The sequence below is a fragment of the Psammomys obesus genome, unplaced genomic scaffold, assembly GCF_907164565.1.
Source record: "Psammomys obesus unplaced genomic scaffold, mPsaObe1.curated_primary_1811, whole genome shotgun sequence".
NCBI classification, from domain to species: domain Eukaryota; kingdom Metazoa; phylum Chordata; class Mammalia; order Rodentia; family Muridae; genus Psammomys; species Psammomys obesus.
The window spans coordinates 10,892,424-10,915,088 of record NW_026586383.1 but is presented as its reverse complement, the minus strand read 5'-3'; the positions used below and the strand labels follow the sequence as shown (position 1 = coordinate 10,915,088).

Sequence of the window (22,665 nt, the reverse complement as noted above, 5' to 3'; positions counted from 1 at the left end):
GGGACACCCCTGCGCTGGGACACCCCTGCGCTGGGACACACACCCCTGCCCTGGGACACCCCTGCGCTGGGACACACACCCCTGCCCTGGGATACCCCTGCACTGATGCTGGGACACCCCTGCCCTGGGACACCCTCAGCCATCAGTGTCTCAGCTGTTCTCACACTTCCCTCTGCAGTGAGGCGATTGCTCACGTCTGGCATCGTGACGCAGGTGTTCCCGCTGCATGACCCTGAGGCCCTGAAGAAGCTTGAGGACGAGTGGTACACGCGGTTTGCTCTGAAGTACCAGCCCATAGGTAGGTGTCTCTCCTGTGTCCATCCAGTGCCTTCCTGCCAGGGCTTAGCAGCCGCATGAGCAAGAAGATGGCTTGATGGCCTTGTCCTTTAAGTCTCGCTAAGGCTTTGGCCAAATTTATTTACAGATAGGCAGCTCAGGGTAGCCTTTGTGCATACATGTCTTTTACTAAGACCTTACTTGTTTTTAGGTGTGTGTGTGTGTGTGTGTGTGTGTGTGTGTGTGTGTGTGTGTGGTGGGGTTGGGGTTCTGCATGTTAGGCCCCTGCAGAGGCCAGAAGAGGGTGTGAGGCCCTGGAGCTGGAGTTGGCAGTTTTGAGCTGCCCAGGTTGTTTGGTGTGAACTTGGGCCTTGTACAAGAGCAGCCGGTGCTTGTGGCCGCCTGACCATCGCCTACACTGCTGAGTCCATGTCTTCACACACGTAGCTTGACTGAACACCAGTGCTGAGGTGTTTTATTCCCATGGAGGTGGCCAGGCTGTGCTCACACTGAGGAAGACTCAGGGATCCTCTGCTCTCTCTGAATAAGGTGACTTTCTCTGATATAAAATATTGAATATTCATGAAGCTGTGTTAACACTAATGTTCAGCATTTTGGGCTGCTTGTGTTTGGATAAACCTTTCTGCTGGAGATTAAGCCCTGAGCGTGCTCAGCAAGTGCTCCAACCCTGAGCCACGCCCCAGATGTGCTAAGTCTCTGAGCATGGAGACAGTGTTCCGGCTGGAGCGCCACTGAATGCTGCTGTCACCTTTTTTTCTTTAAAGGAATTTCTTTTTTTCTGTTTTAAAGAAAGTCTTCTTTCTGTATTTTTTATTTTCATTTCGATAAACAATTATTACAATGTTGAACTAGAACCGAGATTGGAGGCTGCAGAGGTGGCTCAGAGGCTAGGTCTCCTTGCTGCCCTTGCGGAGAACTTGATTTCCCTTCCAGCATCATTGAGGAGCTCACAACCACCTACAATTCCAGCTTCAGGGAGCTGTGACACCCTCTTCCTGTCTTCTCTGAGGCCATCTGCACACACACACACACATTAAAATCTTAAAGTTTTATTTCTTTTTTGAGTATTTGGTATCAGACTTTGAAGTTGCATTTTAAGTTTTTCTTGCAGTCTCTGAAATTGAAAAGCTTAGTTTCGGTAACTCCAGGTTACACAGCACTCGTGTTTATGGGACACTTGAAAGAGTTTCCACTTGGTTTGTATTTAAATAGCAGTAATTTCAGTGGTGCCTGTGGGACCACAGGTAACTGGTCCTGTTAAGGAGTCAGCTCTTAGAGAGGGAAAGGCCTCGGGAGAACACTGGTGTGGGCTGTGGGAGACCGAGCCCTGGGCTGGGCCTGCCAGGAGGAGCTGGCAGAGGGAAGGAGGCCACTGGCTTGGAGGCCAGTGCGCGGTGGGGCTGGCAGTGGATGCAAGGAGTCTTGATTCACGTCTGTGAGCGGTATGTCCTGTCTCACCCTCCACACAGAGCGTCCCGGCAGTGACACTGCTGGAGGAAAGTGGCCACACATAGACACCCACGCAGGGGTTCGAGTCCACGGCTGAACTTGACCTAGGAGCTTAGAAATTAAGCCAATGCCAAGATTGTCTTTCTCTGGGAGGGAGGTGAGGGGGAACTGATCGAGGGCCCAGGCCTGAGCTGTGAACTGGGCAAATTGGAGGCTCGTCACACTGACAGGCGGGACTGGTGTGCAGGTTGGGTCCACACAGGACAGAGCTGGCCCCCACACGGCATGGAAACCGAGGCGTGAAAGCCCTCCATCCATGCGCCCGCACCTCAGCTCCCACCTCCTTTCCACTCTAGACAGCATCCGTGGCTACTTCGGGGAGACCATTGCGCTGTACTTCGGGTTCCTGGAGTACTTCACCTTCGCCCTGGTCCCCATGGCGGTCATCGGACTGCCCTACTACCTGTTCGTGTGGGAGGACTACGACAAATACGTCGTCTTTGCCTCGTTCAACCTCATCTGGTCCACAGTGATCCTGGAGGTGTGGAAACGCGGCTGTGCCAGCATGGCCTATCGCTGGGGGACGCTGGTCATGAAGAGGCAGTTTGAGGAGCCCCGGCCGGGTTTTCACGGGGTCCTGGGCGTCAACGCTGTCACCGGCAGGGAGGAGCCGCTGTACTCCAGCTACAGGCGGCAGCTGCGCATCTACCTGGTGTCACTGCCCTTCGTGTGCCTCTGCCTGTACCTCTCGCTCCACGTCATGATGGTGTACTTTGACATGGAGGCCTGGGCCTTGAGTGTCCACGAGCGCAGCGGGGCCGAGTGGACCGGCCTCCTGCTCTATGTGCCCAGCATTGTCTACGCCGTCGTGATTGAGGTCATGAACCGCCTCTACCGATACGCTGCCGAGTTCCTGACGTCGTGGGGTAAGCCTCCACACGTGTCCCGGGGCTCACGTGCCTTTAGGAGGTGCTGCTGGGGGTCAGAGGGCTGGGGAGAGTGGCTGAGCTGCTAAAGGCGCCTGCCTTCAAGTCTGAGGACCCGAGTTTCATCCCTGAGAGCCGCCCCTGGCACTGGGGAATCCACGTACCCACACCTGTGCACATACACACGCATGCACAGCCCTCAGAACATACCACACAGGATAAAAACAGGAAAATGAGTTGTTGCGTGGATGGCTGGGCTCACGGCCACTGCTGGCGGAGAGGACAGGGTCCTCGGGCTGTGGCGACTAAGACGGCTCATCCGTGGCCACTGATCTCCGTGCTGTGGCTTCCACAGTGCCAGCTTATCCAGGGTGCATGCTGGTGTCTGAGCAACCCCCCAAGCCCCGGTCCTCATCCTCACCTTCTCGGGGACCGTGAATCAGCCCCCCACCCCCATGGATAAGGACCTATGGCTGCTTGGTGTGACCCCAACAATATATAGCGGAGTGAAGGCAGCACAGACACGTCTGTGCAGGACCTATCCAGCACCATCCATCTCACACTGGGGGAGACTGAAGGAGAAAGTGTCTCTGGGGGACGGGGTTTGTGTCCCACTGTCCCAGGGCAGCTCAAGGGTGGGGGCTCCTGCATGCGTCGGTGCAGAGAAGGGCCTGGGTAGAGGTGAGTGCAGCTCACAGGCCATTCAGTGTCTGTCCACGTCTGTGGGAAGAGGTCTGGGCCTTGACTTCATGGGCCCAGCGTTTGAAGGTTCTGCCCGCTGCGTAGTGACAGCAGCCAGGCCGCCACGGCTGTCTTTGTGCCGGCCATTTGTTCTCCACAGCACACAGGCAGCAGCCAGCCCTCACAGCAGGAGGCAGCATGGTGGCCTGAGGTGGGCTAGTGTCCACCTGGAGGTTAGAAGGCCAGTCCTCGCTGCGGAGCCCCTCGTGGGGCCTTTGCTCCTGCTTCTGCTGTCCTGGGTCACTGCGCCGTGTCCGCAGTTCTAGGCCGGGGTGGACCCCGAGTTCTCCTCATGTCAGCCCTCGTCCGAGGACCCTGTACGAAGCTGTGCTGCCCTCGAAGTGCGCACACCCTTCTTCCGGGTGGCCGGCTGTGGGCTCGTTTGCTGACGTTCCCGAGCACAGTGCTGCCGTGGCGGAGGAGGGTGTGCCCGGGTGGACGCTCCTGCTGCCATGGGCTGGCTGCCCCACTGACTGACCCCCTGGCGACACACCTGCAGCGATTCTCCTCTGAGAGCATCTCTCTCCCTCTTCCCGCTGTAGAGAACCACAGACTGGAATCTGCCTACCAGAATCACCTCGTCCTGAAAGTGTTGGTGGTAAGTGGCCTTCGCTGCGGCAGCATCTCTCCGAGGTGCCACCGGGGTTCTCTGTGCGGGACAAGAGTGCAGTCTGTGGGCGCAAAGCGGCTTCCAGGTCTGTGCTGCTGAGGGGGAGGGTCCTTCTGCTGTGGCTGCCCGGGCCCAGCCTCTCCATGGGACACGCAGCCTGGGCCCCATGGAAGGAGAGGAGGACCCTCCCCTGGAGCTCCCCGAGTGGGGCGGGGCCAGCCCTGGCCTCCTGGCTGCAGACTGGAGAACTGTGGGGTTCTGCGCGGTGCTCCTGCTCCTGAGGCTGCCCAGGAGCCTCGGTACTAACCCTGGAGGCTCCTCTCACCTCCAGGTTGACGGTCGAGCTGGGGCCGGGGCCGGGGACGCAGCCCCAGGCCTGTCTGCGGCGGGGCCTGGTCTGCGGGGGTTGTGTCGCTGCAGCGCTCTTAACTCTGTCGTCCTCTCTGGCAGTTCAACTTTCTGAATTGTTTTGCCTCGCTCTTCTACATTGCCTTTGTCCTGAGGGACATGAAGCTTCTGCGCCAGGTGAGTGTGGCTGATGGAGTCGTGGGGGAGGGCCCACAGACGGTCTCCTGCCCTAGAAAGAGCCCTCCTGTGCTTTCCTTCCGCCCGTCTTCCTTGACCACGCTCCACTTTACTGTTTGAGGTGGGGTCTCTCACTGCACCTGGGTTGCCAGTCCAGCAGGGCTAGCCGCCCAGCGAGCCCCCAAGATCTCGCGTCTGTCCCAGAGCTGGGGTACAGGCTCCAATCACCCGCCTCTTCCCCTCAGGGTCTGACTCGGGTCCTCATGTTCCCACAGCAGGCGTTTTACTGATGGCGTCATCTCCCCAGCTCGGGACTGTGAAATATTTCAGTCACAGCGGTTCTCGCCCGCCCTAGGCCTGGCAGTGCCATTTTGTAGCCACAGGCTATAGTGGGGATAGGGGACACAGAGCACAGCGCAATGTCAGGTTAACCCAGGTTCCTAAGGGCTTCGGACTGGTGACTCATGCCATGCTCTGCTCTGCTCCTGTGACCGTGACGCTGTGCTTCTCCGCAGAGCTTGGCCACGCTGCTCATCACCTCCCAGGTCTTGAACCAGGTTGTGGAGTCTCTGCTCCCTTACTGGCTGCAGCGGAAGCACTGTGCACAGCTCAAGAGGAAGGTGCGGGCCTTGAAGGCGGACGTGGACACAGCCTTGTACGAGCAAGTACTCCTGGAGAAGGAAATGGGAACTTACCTGGTAAGCCGGAGCAGGGGCACGCCACAGTGACGAGTGACAGTCACACGTGCTCCTGAGTGTGAGCTCGCGCTCCTTGGCTCTGCTGTGGCATGGCTCTGCAGGAGTTCTGCAGCAGGTTCCCTGGCAGGAGCCACTTGGAGGTTACAAGTGTGCATTTAGGTGCCTTTCAGACTCGAGGGCGGAGAGTCACGGGGCATTTCACAGAGGGGTGCAGGCAGCAGAGCGTGCCTGCATGGAGCCAGAGGAGAGCGAGCCTGTGTGTGCACAGTCAGAGGAGAGCGAGCCTGTGTGTGCACAGTCAGAGGAGAGCGAGCCTGTGTGTGCACAGAGCCAGAGGAGAGCGAGCCTGTGTGCAATCAGAGGAGAGTGAGCCTGTGTGTGCAGTCAGAGGAGAGTGAGCCTGTGTGTGCAGAGTCAGAGGAGAGCGAGCCTGTGTGTGCACAGTCAGAGGAGAGCGAGCCTGTGTGCACAGAGTCAGAGGAGAGCGAGCCTGTGTGCACAGAGTCAGAGAGCGAGCCTGTGTGCACAGATGTGTGTCATGGTGTCATCCTGCGCTTTGAGTGGGGTGAGACTAGGGTTGAACAGGTCATGGAGCCTGTGCTTTTCCTTGCTGTGAGCAGCTCTCTGCAGAGACAGTTCACGGCTCTGCTGTTCTGAGGAGATGCTTGCGGCTTATTAGAGCTTTGGTTCCTTGTGATGCAAACATCCAGCTCACGAAACCCAGCTCTGCCTTCACTCTTACCTGCTGAGGAGCTCCAAATGCAACTTTACCTCCGGTCTCTCTGCTGCTTTTCCTAGGCTCATTGTGTGTTGTGCAGACCCCCCCCCACACGCTCACACACACACACACACACAGATACACACACACGCTCACACACACGCTCACTCACACACACGCTCACACACACACACGCTCACACGCTCTCTCTCTCACACACACACACACACACACGCTCACGCTCTCTCTCACACACACACACACACACATATGCACACACACACACACACACACACACACACGCACGCACGCAAGCACGCTCTCACACTCACATACCTGAGGATGGATGGCACTGCGGGGACACGGCCACTCTTAGCCCTGATCTCTCCAGTGCTCGCACACCATCTTTCTTCATGAAGGTGACCACAGCCCCCTCTTGCTGTGCCCAAGCTGGGCACAAGCGGACAGTGCTGTTGCTGGGCAGCGACCAATCAGGAGGCGGCTCCAGACTCCAGGCCAGGGCTGCGTTGTGAGCATGTGCTGTGAAATGGGCGAGCCAGAGGGTGATGCTCTTCCTTGCCATCCGCAGTCTCCCTGTCCCTGCTCCGCCAAGGTGGCGTGTGCGGGCCCTGGAAGGGATGGTGTTCAGTGCGCACGTGTGCGGGGCCATCTCTGCGCACCCTGCTCCCACCGCTGTGTGTGCATGGAGTCAGAGGAGAGGGAGCGTGTGCGCGTGGAGCGAGGCTCAGAGAGTGTGGCCGCGATTTGGAGGAAGGCAGTTCGTCAGACGGTAACCCTGTGAAACACAGCTGCCCCTTCACTAAACAACCCCAACAACCCCGAGAGTGCGACAGACAGCAGAGGAAGCCCTGTCTCCTCCCTGGCGGCCCTGGCCCCTGCGCTCTTCCAGCCCGCTGCACCTGCAGCTTCGCATCCTGTAGCTGCAGGACGAGGACGCCCACCCCGTGTGTGGGCCGCCTTCCCCCAGCAGCTCGGCGCCAGCCCGCGCCTAAACACCTTAAACGTTGACATCGTGGTTACTTTAAAGGTGCTTTCAGTACGGTAACTCGCAGTAGTGAGTCAACAGCAGTGTCTTAGTGTGTGCAGAAGCCGTGTGGGGATGGGCTTAGAACCCACAGTGGAGAATCTCTGCTCGCCTCACTCTCAGGGCTGGCCTTGTGACCATCCTCAGCGTGTGACTGTGCTGCCCTGTGCCAGCCACAGCAGAGCTGGCTTGACCCCCGTGCTGGGGGAGGGGGAGACCCTCGTGCTTGTGGGCGGCAGAGCTTAGAGGACTTTTTCTGTTTTCTAGTGACCAGGTCTGTGGGGGTGCTTTGCTGCCGTGCCCTGGAGCGGGCACCTCTTTTTAGCAGCTGAAGACTGCCCCTTGCTAGCATTTCAGTTATTCCCACATGACACTGGGCAATGCTGCTGTCTTTCCACGCTGCAGGGAACCTTTGATGACTACTTGGAGCTGTTTCTGCAGTTTGGCTATGTGAGCCTGTTCTCCTGTGTGTACCCACTAGCAGCTGCCTTCGCTGTGTTAAACAACTTCACCGAAGTCAACTCAGATGCCTTGAAAATGTGCAGGGTCTTCAAACGGCCATTTGCAGAGCCGTCGGCCAGTATTGGTGTGTGGCAGGTAATTACAGGAAGAGCACTGTGAAAGCTATGGGTCATTGTTGGGGGAAAGAAAAATTCTAAAAACAGAAAATGTATACCCTAAACACCACTAACTGTTACCAGAAAATAAGCTCAAGATTATTAGCAATAAGCCAGGTAAGAAAAGCCAACAGTAAAAACAAGGATTGATAGAAAACAAGTGTCTGACTTAAGTCCCAACATACCAATGATTGCACTAACTATAAATGGCCTAAAGACGCAGATTAAAGACTGAGATTGGCAGAGTGGATGAGGATGACCCAGGTACACTCTGTGGATTAGAAATAATTCACAGGTTGATAATCACAGGGTGAAAGTAAAAGAAAGAAATAAGGAATCATTGCTGAAAAGAAAAGAGAAAAGGGCAAGCAGAGGCTGCTATTATACTATCTGAGGCAAAAGTTACCAGAGAGGAATGCTCTGCCATGAAAAGTCTTAGAAAAACATCAAAGTGAACTGTATATGGATCAAGCAACAGTTTTCAAACAGGAGGGAGGCAAAAAGACTTGAACAGAAAGGAGAAAGAGATGAACCCATGTTGTAGTGAAAGAGGAAAACACTCCCTTCCCAGGATGGACGAAGTCACCCAAGAGTAGAGAGGGCTCAGTGGCGCCTTAACAGTGTCTGACAGAACAGCCAGTTATCTCTCAGGGCAGAAAACATGTCAAAGAGTTGCAGTTGTACACAGTATGTCTGTGACAATGAGCTCAAACCACAATTAGTGACAGAAGATAACAGCAGGACCTCCAAACACTAGAAAACCAGACAGCACAAAATTCTCATGAAAGAAAGATCTCAGATGAAGTCCAAAGATACACTAACCCAAAAGGAAAAGTGTGTGGGATGTGTCTAATAAGCAGGGTTGACAGGAACTCACAACACTAGATGTTTATGCTGGAAAAGCAGCTCAGTGTTTGTTAAACGAGAAAAGACAGGCCTAACCCAAAGCCGGTAGACAGGAGAGAAGAAAGAGCAAAGATGTGGTTCCTTGAAAAGGCAGGCAGAGTGGCAGTGTGCAGTGAGGGCAGAGTGAGGTCTGTGTCTACAGCCTTAGCAGCCGCTGGGGTCAGGGGAGAGCTACCACAGGGACTCGGAACTTGATAGGCAGTGGCAGGGACCTGTCCTTCAAATGCAGGGCCTCCTGCCTCAACCCAGCCAGTGATGGGGTGGAGGACGGGGGGTGGATAGAGACAGACAGACAGAAACAGGCAGACAGACAGAGAGATAGAGGATTAGATAGTTCCTTTAAAAGTGCAGTCTCCTGCTGCAGTTCAGCCAATGAGTTGGGGAGGGAAGGGGCATCTCTGTGACTGTGAAGGGAGCTGAGTCTAGAGTCCATATACCCAGAAGAAAAATCCTGGCTTAGATAACTATGCCACAAATTCCACTACTTAAAAAGAAGTCACACCAATTTTATAAAATTCTAGACAGTGGAGGAAGAGTGAGTGTTTCCGAGATCATCTTCTGTGACCTGGACAAGCAGCGATTCTTCAGTTGGAGGGAGGGCCAGGGGGTCGGAGATAAAGAAGATGCCACAGGTGGGCTCAGAAGGTCCTGAAAAGATGTCTGTGCTGAGCAAGCTTATTAGGAAGCACAGCAACTTGCTTACTTCTTCCAGGGAGAAGAGAGACAGAGCCACAGAAACTAACACCCAGTGGGGCAGAATCAGCAGGAACTACCGCCCAGTAGGGCAGAGCCACAGAAACTACCCCGCCCAGTGGGGCAGAGTTAGCAACAGGCTCATCAAGCTGCACAGTCCCATCAGCATCACAGACCCGCACACAGTGGCCTTGGCTGAGCAGTCCTGTCATCTAGGGTGGGAAGAGTTGGGTTTTCAGGACCCAAAGCTGAAGCATCCCCAAGGCCCTGGCCTCGGTGTTACTAGCTCAGACAAAATGTTCCTGGCTTAGAGAAGTAGCAATGTTTCTTCTCCATAATCAGGGTCTTGGGGAAGGCCTCAGGTCAGTCTAGCCCTCAGTACTTAGGAAGCCACCGTTAACGTGATGGCAAAACCAGAATTAAGAAACAACAGGATCCCTCATGTATGGCAGAAGACATGGAGACAGTTGTGTGCTGAAACTGAAACAGTGCATGCACACAGACGGGCACAGGTAAAGTTGCCATGGGCGTACTGTGCCAGCGTTCTTACTGCCCGTGGCATTCGACCGTGATTCCCAGACACATTTCTTGTGGGAGAGTGACATGAAGATGGTAGGACTCACATAAAGATGCATAGGCCCTATGTGTGAACTTACATAACTCATGAAGATATAAATTCACAAAGCATAGACCATAGATCAGTTTTACTTACAATGTCAAGTGATATAAGACCAAACAACTCATGATACCAATGGGTAAGGGCTGTGTAAAATCACTTTTTATGTTCAGTAGGATTAGAATTACTACCTAAAGCAGAAAGGAAAGAATTGTAAACATAAAAGAGAAGGGACAGATAAAACCGTCTTTGGAGAAAATACAGTTTCATAATTGTGCCCTTGGGAGAGCCCAGAGAATCAACTGGAAAATTGCCAGAGGTAACAAGAAAACACAGAAACTCACAGAATCAGAGGACCAGGCAGCCATTTTGTCTACCCGTGGACAAAGAGATGGAAGTCTAGCCTTGTGCCTGTCAGGATGATCGGCTTCAGTTGCCAGGCAGCCGCCAAGAGCTTTAAAATAACAGCTTAAAGCACAGGGTCCCTGTTGACAGCAGCACAGGACACAGGGACCTCCCAGTGGGACCCCAGCCAGTGTGCTGCTGCTCCATGGAGGCCGCCTCTGTATTCGCCAGTGCACTGCAGGGACTTTGGTTCTTGTGATGAGTCATGTGAACAGGGCCGGAGGTGTCCACACTCAGCCTGGCTGCCCTCGGGAGGAAAGCCTGGCCATACTGCTTAGCAGCAGCCAAGCTGAAAGGATCTGAAACGCCCACTAGAGCAGTTTCCCTAAGCACAGAGAACCCTAGCAGGATGGACCGACGCTGAAATGTGTGTGGGTTCTGTAGAACCCAGGGAGGGTTTCCCTTGGCTTCAGATGGCATGGGCGCAGCTGATGAGCTGTTAATGCCACGCCTTTCCCTTTCAGCTGGCCTTTGAGACCATGAGTGTTATATCTGTGGTCACCAACTGTGCCCTGATTGGAATGTCACCACAAGTGAATGCACTCTTTCCAGAATCCAAGACGGACCTCGTTTTGATTGTGGTAGCGGTGGAGGTGAGTGAAAGGCCCCCACATCCCAGGCCTCCCTCTGCGGCCCTCCAGCAGAGCGCCGCTTCGGGCCTGGTGACACATGTTGCTGCGGCCGTGGTGACACATGGAAGCGTGTCCTGGGACGGCACTAAACGTGCTGGCTATGCGGCTGCTCGCTGCCAGGCACTGCCGATTCGTCCTCTTGGAGTAGACATCTGTGGATTTCGTGAGTGTCCACACTTCTAGGGAAGTGCCCCCTCTGGGTCTTACACACTTAGATACTCTTGGCACTGGGGCTTTGTCTGGTCCACTGCAGTGTGCTCACCGTGGAACACTGAGGCTCTGTGCTGTGACTGGTAGAGAGGCTCACAGCCTCACAAGATACAGGTCCTGTGGCTGTTACTCACATTTGTGTTTATCGTGGAACACGGGTTCCCACTGTCTGGAAAATTAGGCAGGGACTGAACATGACCGGGCATTCTCAGAGCTGCTTCCACTGCTGCTGCTTTGTGACGCCGAAGAACACTGTGTCCCTTCGTGCCTACTTAAAACTGTAACACTGCGGAAATATGTGGAAACAGAACTTGGTAAGACTGTAATGTGTCACACAACCCAGGAAATGAAGTTGTGAGCTCGAATGTCCCAGCAGGAGGCTGAGGAGATCCAGCCTGCTGGGCCCCTCTCTCCTGTCCTGTGTGGCAGGTGTGTGTATGTGTGCGTGCTCACTGTGGACGCTGTGTGCACAGAACAGAGTGCGTTTGGGAGGATAATTTTTAGGCACCGCTGATTAGGAAGGGGTAGACCCGGTGGTTGTCAATATGTCTGTGTTGAATTTGGGAAGTAGAGCAGGAATCTGCAGAGCTATTTGTTACGTGTAGAAGAGAGGGTAAGAGAAAGACCTGGACTTATAGAGGCGCACAGCAGGGTAGAGGAATTGAATCCAGAACACAGCTGCTCTGGCAAGAGACCACATCCACAGATCTTCTAGGTTTGTGTGATCCGGCTGGGATAATGAACACACCTTTAATCCAGGAGACAGAGGCAAGCAGATCTGAGTTCAAGGACAGCTGGTACAGAGCAAGTTTCAGGTAAAGAATAGCTTAGGTCCAGGCATTGGTGGGACACCCTTTTAATCCCACGCAATGAAGGTAAAGATAGTTTGTAGAAGGAAGCAAACCATGTTTGAAAGTGATGTCTAATTGAGTGGCAGGAAAGGTGACGAATCAGAGATGTGACAGAATAGGATACGCCCAATTCTCAGAAGAGAGAGAGGAATGGGAAGCTACTTAAGGGGCAATGCAGAAAAAGAGAGAAGGCAGTTTTATCAGGACAGTAAAAGACAGGGGTTGTAGAGAGAGAAATCAGGTGAAGACAGAACCAGCCAGCAAATGAGAAGGGGCCAGAAGATGAGAAAAGATTGCTGAAGTTAGTTTGAAGCAAAGCAGAATAATTTGAGAGAGAAGCCAGATGAAATCAATCAGCTGGGAGAGGAGTTTGAGCTAGAACAGCTGAGTTGAACCAGCCCAGAGCTCAGCAAGAACTAGAAAGGGTGAGCTTATTCAGCAGTGAGTCTCAGAGGCTGAAAACAATCTAGGCCTACGCTAGATTGTAGGGAGGCGAGAAACTTCAGGACTAGGCCTAGGTCAGCAGACAGAGGCAGTAGGCTCCAAGACAGCAACTCAAACAGGCCAATGAAAGTTCCTTTCACACAGCGGGGCCCTGTGATGCCAGAGGGCTCTGCAGCTTTGCGACTTGGTTTTGCTGAGTCCAGAGTTAGCCATGTGTGGGGGATTGACTTCAAACCAGCCAGCTGCAGAAGAGGCTGGTTTGCCAGGCTGGAGCGCTGGAAGGCAGTTTCCATGGAGGATACTCCCCAGCCCCTTCAGTCCTCAGTGCCAAGGTAAGGGGACCTCCCCAGGTGGTTTCCTGGTGGTTTCTGAAGGAGACCAAGGAGGGGTGGCAGTCCTGAGAGACCCAGAAAGCCTGACAGCCGCCCTGGGCGGCTGTGGCTGGAGGAGCGGGTGCAGCCACCTCTGCTCCCGCCACCTTCCCCCACTCCAGGGCGTTCACAGGCTCAGGGACACTGCTGTCCTCCGGGCCTGCAGACTTCAGGGCAGCTCTGCCGGGGCCAGGCTCCTGCTGCTGCCCTCACTCCCAAGAGCTCCCTAGCTGTGGTTGATTCGTTGAGCTTCCTGTGTCAGCACAAAAATCAGCCCCAGGAAAAATGCTAGAAATAAGATCGCAACAACCAAAGTAAGCCGGTTTCCCTTGTGCCACACGGTGCTCCGCTGGGGTCTCAGTAATGCTGGAGGAAAACAGGGAGTGATAGCCTGAGAGTCAACAAGAAACAAACGAGGAAACAGGTTTTCCTGTGTGACTGTAGGTTTGTAAAGTCAGGCTGACATCCCAGCTCAGACTTCGAAGGGAACTTGTGTGACGCCTGCTTGATTAGTTCAGCTGTGCCAAGCATGCTGCGACGCGTGTGCAGCTGTGCCAAGCAGGCTGCGACGCGTGTGATTCACATCGGCCCTCAGGTGTGCATAGCTTTTGTCAGTGAAGTCAGTGAAGAGCTATCACTGGCTTAAACTCATTTTAAGTAAGATTTTCCCTTAAGCCAGGTGTGGTGGGCATACCTTTAATCCCAGCACTCAGGGAGGCAGGGGCAGGCAGATCTGAGTTTGAGACCAGCCTGGTCTACAAAGTTCCAGGACAGCCAAGGCTGTTACACAGAGAACCCTGTCTTGAAAAACCACCAAACCAAACAAACAAAAAAATGAAAAGATTTCCCCCTTAAACCTTAACAATATTTACAAAGGAAGTAAAGTATTAAATTTTCTATAGATTAAAATTATTTATATCGTTCCCTACCCCCCCCCCGGATCTAGATAGTTTATATTTACTCACGTTTTTGTTGTTCTGGTTCTCTGAGACAGCATCTCCTGTCGCCCAGGCTGTTATCAAACTCATGTGGCTGCCGACGCCTTGGGCCCAGTCCCTTCCTCTACCTCAGTGGCTGGGATTATTTCTCTTGAAGCTCATTAGCATCTAAGTATACTCATGTGGTTAAGATTGTTGCAGAGCGAAGGAAGCCCTTTGGAAGATACCCCTGTTTCATAAGGTTGGGGCTGTGTTGTGTTAGGGTGGCCTCACATTTCCAACACCAGATAACTTCATGCCTTTACTTCTTTTTGATGCTTTGGGTTTTTTTAAGAGTTGGCTTTCCTGTAGCCTTCAGTCAAGGGGCAAAGATGGCCGTAGTGTGGCACTTGTGTTTGCCGCCACCTAGTGCCGCCCTGAGATGCAAGCTCACGGTGGGGCTTTACAAATAGATTTACTGGGACTGGACGAGAGATCTGAGAGATTGGAGCGCAAGAGGAGAGCACGCTCAACGTGACCGTTTGTGGGCTAGTTGGGTACTGGAAACTCCGAGAAGGTCAGCCCCCAGAGCAAAGCGGTGCCCGACAGCTGCCCTCACACCACTCACCTCTGACAGCCTTGGCCCCTGATGTGGGCGCCAGCAGAGGGCACGTCTGCAGTGCAGGGTCACGGGAAACGCTTGCCCGTGTGCGACTGCCAGGCCGTGCCCGACCAGCGGGGGCTCCCCTAAGGTGGAAGCGAACCAGCTCCCACGTGACCAGAGAATCGGTTGGTTCTGCTCACATTTAATTTTTACTTTGAAAACTATCCCTCAAAACCATTTGTGGGGGGCCAGAGCTAGCACCATGGTGCGCGCCCCCTCCTGGAGGAAGGCAGGGCTGGCCGTCCACAGAACAAGTGTGAGGCCGAGCAGGATAGTGAGCAGAGCCCGCCCGTGTCACAGGAGGCATGGGTGTGACTGGGTGGTGATGCACACTGAGGCTCTTGCCATCCCGTCACCCTCATTTCTTCAGCGAAGATGACCAGGGCAGAGGGTCGCTGAGTAAGGATTGTGTCCTTCCCTGACCTCTGTGAGGCCCAGCCCTCGGGTATGAAGTGAAGACACTGGTAATGTGCTAAAGAAGTGACAGGCTCGCGCCAGGCTTGAGCCACACGGGACGCTAGTGGCTTCACCTTTAGCACCCGGGCCTGTCCTGGCTCCCGGCCTGTGTCTCCACGGCTTTGTGTGTGTCACAGTTTGCTCCTCGTATTAGTTTCCCACTCCACTCTCTTCTCTCCTGCTGGTTTGTTTCCATGCCTCAGTCCCTCCCTGCTCGGGCCTGCTGCTTCTCTCTTCAGTGTGTCAGCATTAGCGTGGCTTTCTGACCGTCGTCCACGCATCACACCGCTGTTTTAAAAGTGTGCTGAAGGTTCAGTGGTTCTCACTGGACTCTTACAGACAATCATCCCTGGGCCTGCGGTGCTTCCCCTGTCTCTCCTCTGCTCCAAAGTGACACTTGAACTTTATTGTCAGCTTGACTGGTAGAGAGGAGCCTGGATCTAGTGACACACACTCCTGGTATGTCCGGGACAGCATCCGCACGCAGGACGGGATCAGGAGGGCCCTGTGGAAAGAGCAGGTGTGCAGTGGGGCGTCACTATCGGCGCTGGAGAAGGTTGAAGATGAGGCCAGTTTAGCGCAAGTAGGTCCTTGGGGGCCGTGTGGCAGCTTGTGCTGGTTTCCTTCTGTGTGGCCCGCCTCCGCTTCCTGTTCACCAAGAAGCGGAGAAGAACTTCTATGTCATGTCCCCACTGCCAGGATGTCCTGCCCGAGCAGGTGGAGTCAGGCAACCATGAAGCGAGCCCTCTAGACCATGAGCCAAAGTGAATGCCCCTCCCTTAACCCATCTACACCAGGCGTCTGTCACAGCCACGAGAGAGTGACACCTCGCCCACGCTGTCTGCCTGCTGCGGTTCCTCCAGGATGTTCTGACCACGTTTGTCCCTCCATGGGAGAGTCCCTCGGCGGGTGACAAAGCCCTTGCCCTCTGCCTGGTTCCCGTTCCATCCTCAGGCGCCCGGTTGTTAGCAGGAGCGTTCACAGAACTGTCCAGGCTCCATCGTTTCCTCTGCAAGATGGAGCTGCCCAGGGCCTGGGCAAGAGCCGAGAGGTGTGCAACAGGTGGCTTCTTGAGTGGGGAACAAGTGTGAAACATTTCTTACAGAAGACTTGCCCACGGGCAGGTGAATCACAGAGCCCCTACCCCTGCTCTTTGTGACAGCAGTTTGAGAATTAGTTCAGAGGAATAATTGATAAGTTTGCTAAGTTAGAATTGATAAGTTGCTGAGTATGCTTTTGGGAAGCATATTAAGCAAACTTCTAGGCAGAATCTTGAAATTTCTACTATTTGAAAGAATATGCGCTAAAGCTAAGGCATTTTAGGCAGGAACTGGAGAGGTTAAGGTCACGCCCTGCTCTTGCAGAGAACCTGAACCCACATTCAGGTCCCAGCGCCCACGCTGGATGGCTCTTGGCCAGCTACAGCAGCCTCAGCTCCTTGTCACTTCGTGAATTCAAGTGCATCCTCGGCTGTGTGAGGAAATGGACCACAGCGCCTGCAAGATTCACCACTCGGCACTGTTGTTGGCTGACGCTGTTGTTTTCCTGCTGGGCTCACTGGATTCTGGGAATGAAGGAGCCACAGCCAACTGTGCGGTTCGTGGTCTCCACCTCCCGATGTTTTGTGTATGTTGGGTTCTGGCTTTTCAGTTGGGTCCTTTTGGTTGGAATCATGAGCTGGATTCCCCCCCCCCCCCACACACACACACATTCATGCTTTGGTTTTGAGGCAGGGTCATGAGATTGCCCAGGCTGGGCTTGAACTCTGAATCCTCCTGCCTTGCTCACCTTCCTGAGGTCAGGGTTATAGAGGAGAGCTGCCACACCCAGCCTGTCTTCCTATTTTTTGTTTCTTTCTTTCTGCCGGTCGTTTTTGATGTTTCCTAGTCTTACTCTAGGCCTCCCCATCTTCAGTTTTTATCCAGTTAAAATGTGGCTCTGCTCTTTGGATGGTTTGGGGATAGTTAAAGGCAGGCAGGGTAGGTTCTTCTAGTGGATACCTATTTGTTTTATGCTTAGAACATAGCAGATATTAATAAGATATGGTCCTAGCTTTGGGAGCATTTACAGACTTGCCCAGAGAGAAAAATCCAGTGTGGTAGAAGGCCTGTCCCTGACCTCAGCCTGATGTCCACCCCTGCTGCTGGTGCCGGTGATCTCCCAGCTGGAAGTGGCTGGGGCGTAGGCTCTGGGGACAGCGGCTGCTTGCTAAGTGATCCCCCACCCAGATTTGCTGTGCATGGCACTCTTGCTACTATGATTGACATAGTTTAATGAAATGAACTAAAACCGATGAAAAGCGTGCGCTAAAGTAGAGCCCTCACTTCTGTGAGAACCCTTGGAGAGACTCCACAAAGACAAATCGCTATCAGACGGGGTAAAAGTGATGAGAAGGAAATCAGACAAACCGGGGCACGTTCCAGACACGGCTTTCATGCTGCTTCCCAAATATCTTCAAGTTTCACTCCGCAGAGGAAACAAGCCTGGGAATGTCCGTCATTGTCTGTCGTTGAGGTTGTAATGGTTAATCTTGGCTGTCGGCTGGCTGCAGTTCAGAATCCGCCCGGCTTCCAGAACGGTGGACCTGAAGGAGGACCTTCCCTGAGTGTGTGTGGCCTCGTGGGCTGGGGTCCAGGCTGACTAAAGAGGGAAGGAGGAGGCCGTGAACAGCATTCCTCTCCACTGTCTGCCCTCCTACTGCAGTGCTCATGGCCAGGTGCGTGTGCCCACAGAGCACAGGCCAGAGCGCTTCCATGATTGGGCCGAGTGTTCACCGAAGAGCTGCTTGTTCCCGTGTACCCCGAAGTAGGCTTTGTGGGGACTGCTGGGTTAGAGGTTTGGCCTTTAGTCAGCGAACAGCAGACGCTTGCTTTGCTAATGACCAGAGACACAACAGTAGTGCGTATTATTAAGTATGATTTTGCTGACAGCTGTTTTTAGAGATTATTTTACATTTTAAATTGTTGTGGTAGTTAACATATTTCTTGCCCTAAGATATAGGCAAAGGAAAGCCCCTCACTTTGGAAGTGATGTTTGTTAATTCACAGCAGTATAGCTTCAGAACGTACGCAGGTGGGGCGAGAATCCCGAAGCCTGCAGCTCAGCGTCAGGGCCTGCTGTGAAGGAGAGGGAGCCATGCAGCATCTGGGCTGCCCAGCTCTGAGGACACTTACCGGCCATGGCCCCTTCAGCCCGCTCTGGGTGCCCGTGTCAGTCTGCTCACTAGGTGTTGCCCACTCTCAGTCACAGGACACAGGCAGCTGCTCCCACTCGCACACCTCAGGACCTAGGCAACATGTGCCTGCTGGCTGGCTCAGAGGACGAGAGGAAGAATGTGTTTTGAGCCTCAGGGTGGGTGGTTGGGTGGTGGTTGGTGGTTGGTTGGTTGATTGTTCGCTGGCTGGCTGGCTGGTTTTTGGTCTGAGGTTAGGAAGCACTTTATTTCAGAACACTGAACGAAGACTTGAGGCACCTAAGAAATGTGTGTCCTTTATAACAGTGCTTTAGCGTTGAGGGGCTTTGAAAGGCGCGGGCTAGGGAAGGGTGCCATCAGAGGGCTTTTTGAGTCAGTGAGGGCATAAAGTGGGGTGAGGGGGAGGCCGCTCGCAGCTGTGCTTTTCATCTTCCCCTGCAATATTGGCTAGCATCCCCACCCCCACAAGCTTGCCCTCTGTCCCTGGGTGCGGCCGTGGGAGGTGCCGCCATGCATGCTGGCCGCCACTTTGGCCAGCCCATGCAGCTCTCCCTGTGTTGTGTCGGTTTCCCCGCTCCTAGTTCCGGCTGCTTCCCTGTGCCCAATTCTTGGCACCTGCCACCTCTGTAGATTGTGCAGAAGCGCAGAGCTGTGCGGTAGACAGTTATGCGGGAACTGGAGAGCATGGACTCCTCCTCAGCCTTCCGCTCTCGTGCAGCCTGAGCAGTTTCATCAAGGACCCGGCTGAGGTTAGAGGAGAGAGCCGGGCCCTTCCCCTTCCAGGAGGGCTGGCCTCCATGAGCCTCCCAGGGCCCGGTTCTGTGGCTTTTGTCCTGGTTTAACGTATTTGTGTGTCGGGTTGGGCCCGCCCGGCAGCTCGAGATGTGCCTTCGACCTTAGCTGGTGGGTGTGCTGTGCCTTGCTGAACTGATGTCCTTCTGCTCCTGCCGCAGACCTCCCCACCCTCAGCAGCTTCGGGGTGTTGGCTTCTTCTGTGGTCCCCGAGGTGCTGCGATACAGACAGGTCAACCCAGAAGCTTAGCGAGAGTGGCTCGGTGACACGCTGCTGCCAAATCCGTCCTCAGGTAACACCCTGGCCCAGGCCATGTATTCAGTGCTGTCAAAGCCGGTGTGCAGAAAGGGACGAGCGTTTGATTTCTCGTTTTCCGTATAGTGGGTAAAAAACGGAGAATGTTCCAACTGAAGGTGTGTGTGGCGTGTAAAATACTTGCGTGTATGCATGTGTGTGTTGTAAGATGGGCTTGAGCTGAGCCCAAAAGTCAAGGCTGCCTTCTGGAAGGCTGAGCAAGGTGGCTGACAGAGGCCACCGCTGTCCCCGAACTCCCGGTGTGAGTGACCACGCGCCTCCATTGTGCCATCCGTGTCAAGGCCTCACTTGAAGATGATTGGCGCCGTCTGTGCTGGTGAGCGTGTGCTGCAGTCACGCTGAGGCTGCTGGCTCGAGGGACTGGCTGGAGGAGCTCAGAGCAGGCACGGGCAGGGGAGGGGATGGGGGCGTGGGTGATTGGCGCCAGCCAGCCAGAGAGGGGTGGAAACAGGAGTGGCCTGGCCCAGCCAGCGCTCTGCAGGGATGCGTGCCCGCGCCCACGCAGGTGCTTTACCTCGTACTGTCTCCTGAGCCATACAGTGGCCCTGAGAGTGCTGTAGCGTTTGTCCGGGCACACCGGTGACTCTTCTTTCAGTGCTTCTGCGGCCGCGAGTGGCCTCTGGGCATTCCGACCCACGCGGCCAGCGTGCCACCACCGGGCACCCTGTCTCGGGTCTCCACTACCCTGTCTGGACTTGCAGTCTGCTGTGTCACTCCATTGCCAACCCCCCTTGAGACCACACATTCATTGCTGGGAGTGTGGTGCAGGTTGCAACTACACACACACACACACACACACACACACACACACACACACAAGCTAGAGAGAGAAAGAAGCCCTCACACATGTACACAAACTTACAAGTAAAAATAAGGTGTCAGTTAAGCCGGGTGCAGTGGCGCACACCTCTAATCCCAGCACTTGGGAGGCAGAGGCATGTGGGTCTCTGAGTTCGAGGCCAGCCTGGTCTGCAGAGCGAGTACCAGGACAGCCAGGGCCACGCAGAGAAACCCTGTTCAGAAAAACAACAACAAAAGGTGTCAGTTGGCGTTTTTATCCATGGAGGACAAACATCCCAGGCACTCTGCCTCAACTCTCTTGTCTTACACATATTTCACTCTCTCGTTTAGAGGAGCTGTGCTCCGTAAGGAGACTCTCTACATGTGAGTGTAAGCACGAGCGTGCCAGAGCACACGTGTGGCTCCAGTGGCAGGTGCAGGTGTCAGTCCTTCCCCTTCCCTTCGCTTGAGACGGGTCCCTGGTCGTTGGAGGCTGTGAGCCCGGGTTAGCTGATCCATTCACTAGCTGACCTGTCTCTGCTGTCAGGATTTGGGGTTACAGGTGTGTGCTCCCACATCCATCTTCAGGGTTGCTGTGGGGATTTGAACTCAGGTCCTCACCCTTGTACACAGATGCTTTACCCACTGCACCAGCTCCAGCCTCCATGTGTTTTCATGTAGTTAACAGCTGGGAGCTTCGGTTTCATGTTTCGTGATATCTGCCTTTTGACAGCATTTCCTTTTGATATTCGCCAGGCGCATGTGGAGACTGGAGGGTCCTGCCAAGGGGTCTCTGCTTGGTTCATGTGTGTCGTCTGAACAGCACTGCAGTGGCGCTGTCCAGAACTCAAGCTTAGGCTTCCGCCTCCAGCGTGCAGCCTGCTGCCGGCCCGTGGGGCTTGTCAGGTGTGTGTGGGTGTTTGAGGTGCAGACAGTGAGCACAGTCAAGCCAGGGAGGGCAGCGCAGTGGTCTGCCTTACAGGGAGGTGTAGAGCAAGTGGGAACTGGCTGCCAATTCTGGGTGTTTGTGTAAGGGAATGCGTGTGTGCGAGGACCTCATGCAGTTAAGCTTTAGAGCGCGCAGCCCAGGGTGGTGGACAAAGCAGCACGACCTTTTCTAAGAAATTCCTGTCCCAGAGAGTGACAGGCCGAGGAGGACAAACGGCAGCTGCTGTCTCAAGGCTGGCCAGGTGCACGTGCAGCGAGACAGGCAAAGGCGCTGCTTTAGGGCACTTTTGAGGCTTTTAGAGATAAGCGTCAAGATGAATTGAATCCGAGGCAGATGTGTGGACGAGCGCTCTGACCTGCAGACTCCTCCGGTAGCTCCTGGTGGGGCAGGTCTCCGATCCTGCCTCACCCCCACTCCCTTCTCTGCTGTGCTTCCCCCCCATCCCTCCCTCCCTGCCATTGCTCCCTGCTTTACCTCTCTCGACACCGAGATGTTCACTGTATGAAACCAGCCAGCTCCATGTCCTTGTCATGGCCTCCATAATGTTCTGTTCCTCTCAGGCGTTTTGATGGTGACACACCTGGGAACGAGCAGAGGGGTGTTGAGCAGCTTTGGGTTCCGGCCCTGACCTTAGGCCAAACAGAGTCGGGAGAAAGCATGTCCTGTGGGATAGACAGGACACAGGACATAGAGTGGTGCGTGTTTCACAGAGAGAAGGGATGAGCACACAGACGCTCGTGCCCTGGCTTTCTAACCAGCTCTGTGACAGCGGCTGCTCGGGAGGCACTGGTCTGTCACTCTTTTCTCCCGGGAAAAAGCATCGACACACTGTGAATGCAAACTTTGTTTATGCACCCTAGGCGGTCTCTGCAGTTAATGCCCTGTGAGCCGTTACAGTGGGGGTCAAGAGTCTGTGGGTTCACACTCAGAAGGCTGCACACCAAAAAGCCAATTGTGTTACATGATTTAAGAATGAAGGGGGTTGGAGAGATGGCCAGAGCAGCAGCTGCCTCTGGAGAGGGGCCGGGTTCAGTTCCAGGGGCTGCTTCTTCCTGGAGTGTCTGTCCCCACAGGCAGGGCACCCGAGGGCAGAAAAATGAGTCTAAAAATATGTAAAAACAAAGAATTTCGAGAATTCTGTATGCTCTTTGAAAATGGAGACGTGGCTGTAGCTGACCTCTCAGTTACTTTATTGGGTTCTTTTCCCTTCTTCCCTGCACCACTCCCATCTGTCCCCCACCCCAACACTGGGTGGGAGAGAGAGGTGGTTAGAGGCGAAAGAGGGTGTCAGTGTTGTCAGGCTGCTTCCTGCTGATTACAGGTTCCGTTCTCTGGGGAAAATTTGATCTTTGTTGTCAGGGTATCAACAGCCTGGTAACCAGCAATCCAGCAGCCATGGGGAGCAGGGGCAGCACGGGGAGCAGCGGGAGCACGGGGAACAGCAGCTGCAACCCCTCTTAGGGCTCTGGCTTCTACCAAGAGTCCCCAGAATTCCAAATGTAAACTATCCTCAGCTGGCAAAATTTTGTCTCTGCCAGAGCATGAGACAAATCATAGTCACCTGCTGCGTGCGGACAATCTAAGCAGCCCATCTCCCACACCTGTTATGGGATTAAATGTTACGGGATTAGAATGAAAACATGTTCCCATAACATTTCTGTGTTTTTAAAAAAGCGTTTGTCTGTGGGTGGTAGTAAGTATAGCTGTTCTGTGCAATGATCGGTTACACTGCCTCATTTAGCCCCGGGGACGCTCAGGAATAGGTCTCTCCCCTCCGTCTGCTCCCTGTCTCCGTCCATGCCACCTGTGTTCTCACACCGGAGGTCAGCTCAGTCCTAAGCTCA

The 22,665-nt window shown here is 54.3% G+C and overlaps 1 protein-coding gene across 3 annotated transcripts in view; it reads left to right on the top strand.

The window, feature by feature from the left end:
• Nucleotides 1-22,665, top strand: part of Ano10 (anoctamin 10) — an 81,901-nt gene that overhangs the window by 22,311 nt on the left and 36,925 nt on the right. For 2 of the 3 annotated variants that reach the window (XM_055601753.1, XM_055601751.1), the window contains exons 5-11: nt 179-298; nt 2,103-2,672; nt 3,956-4,011; nt 4,474-4,548; nt 5,064-5,246; nt 7,415-7,606; nt 10,711-10,839. In XM_055601753.1, the coding sequence (XP_055457728.1) occupies nt 179-298; nt 2,103-2,672; nt 3,956-4,011; nt 4,474-4,548; nt 5,064-5,246; nt 7,415-7,606; nt 10,711-10,839 (1,325 nt within the window). Of the gene's footprint in view, nt 1-178; nt 299-2,102; nt 2,673-3,955; nt 4,012-4,473; nt 4,549-5,063; nt 5,247-7,414; nt 7,607-10,710; nt 10,840-18,937; nt 19,070-22,665 lie in introns of all 3 variants that reach the window. The other variant, XM_055601750.1, reaches the window with a different exon arrangement.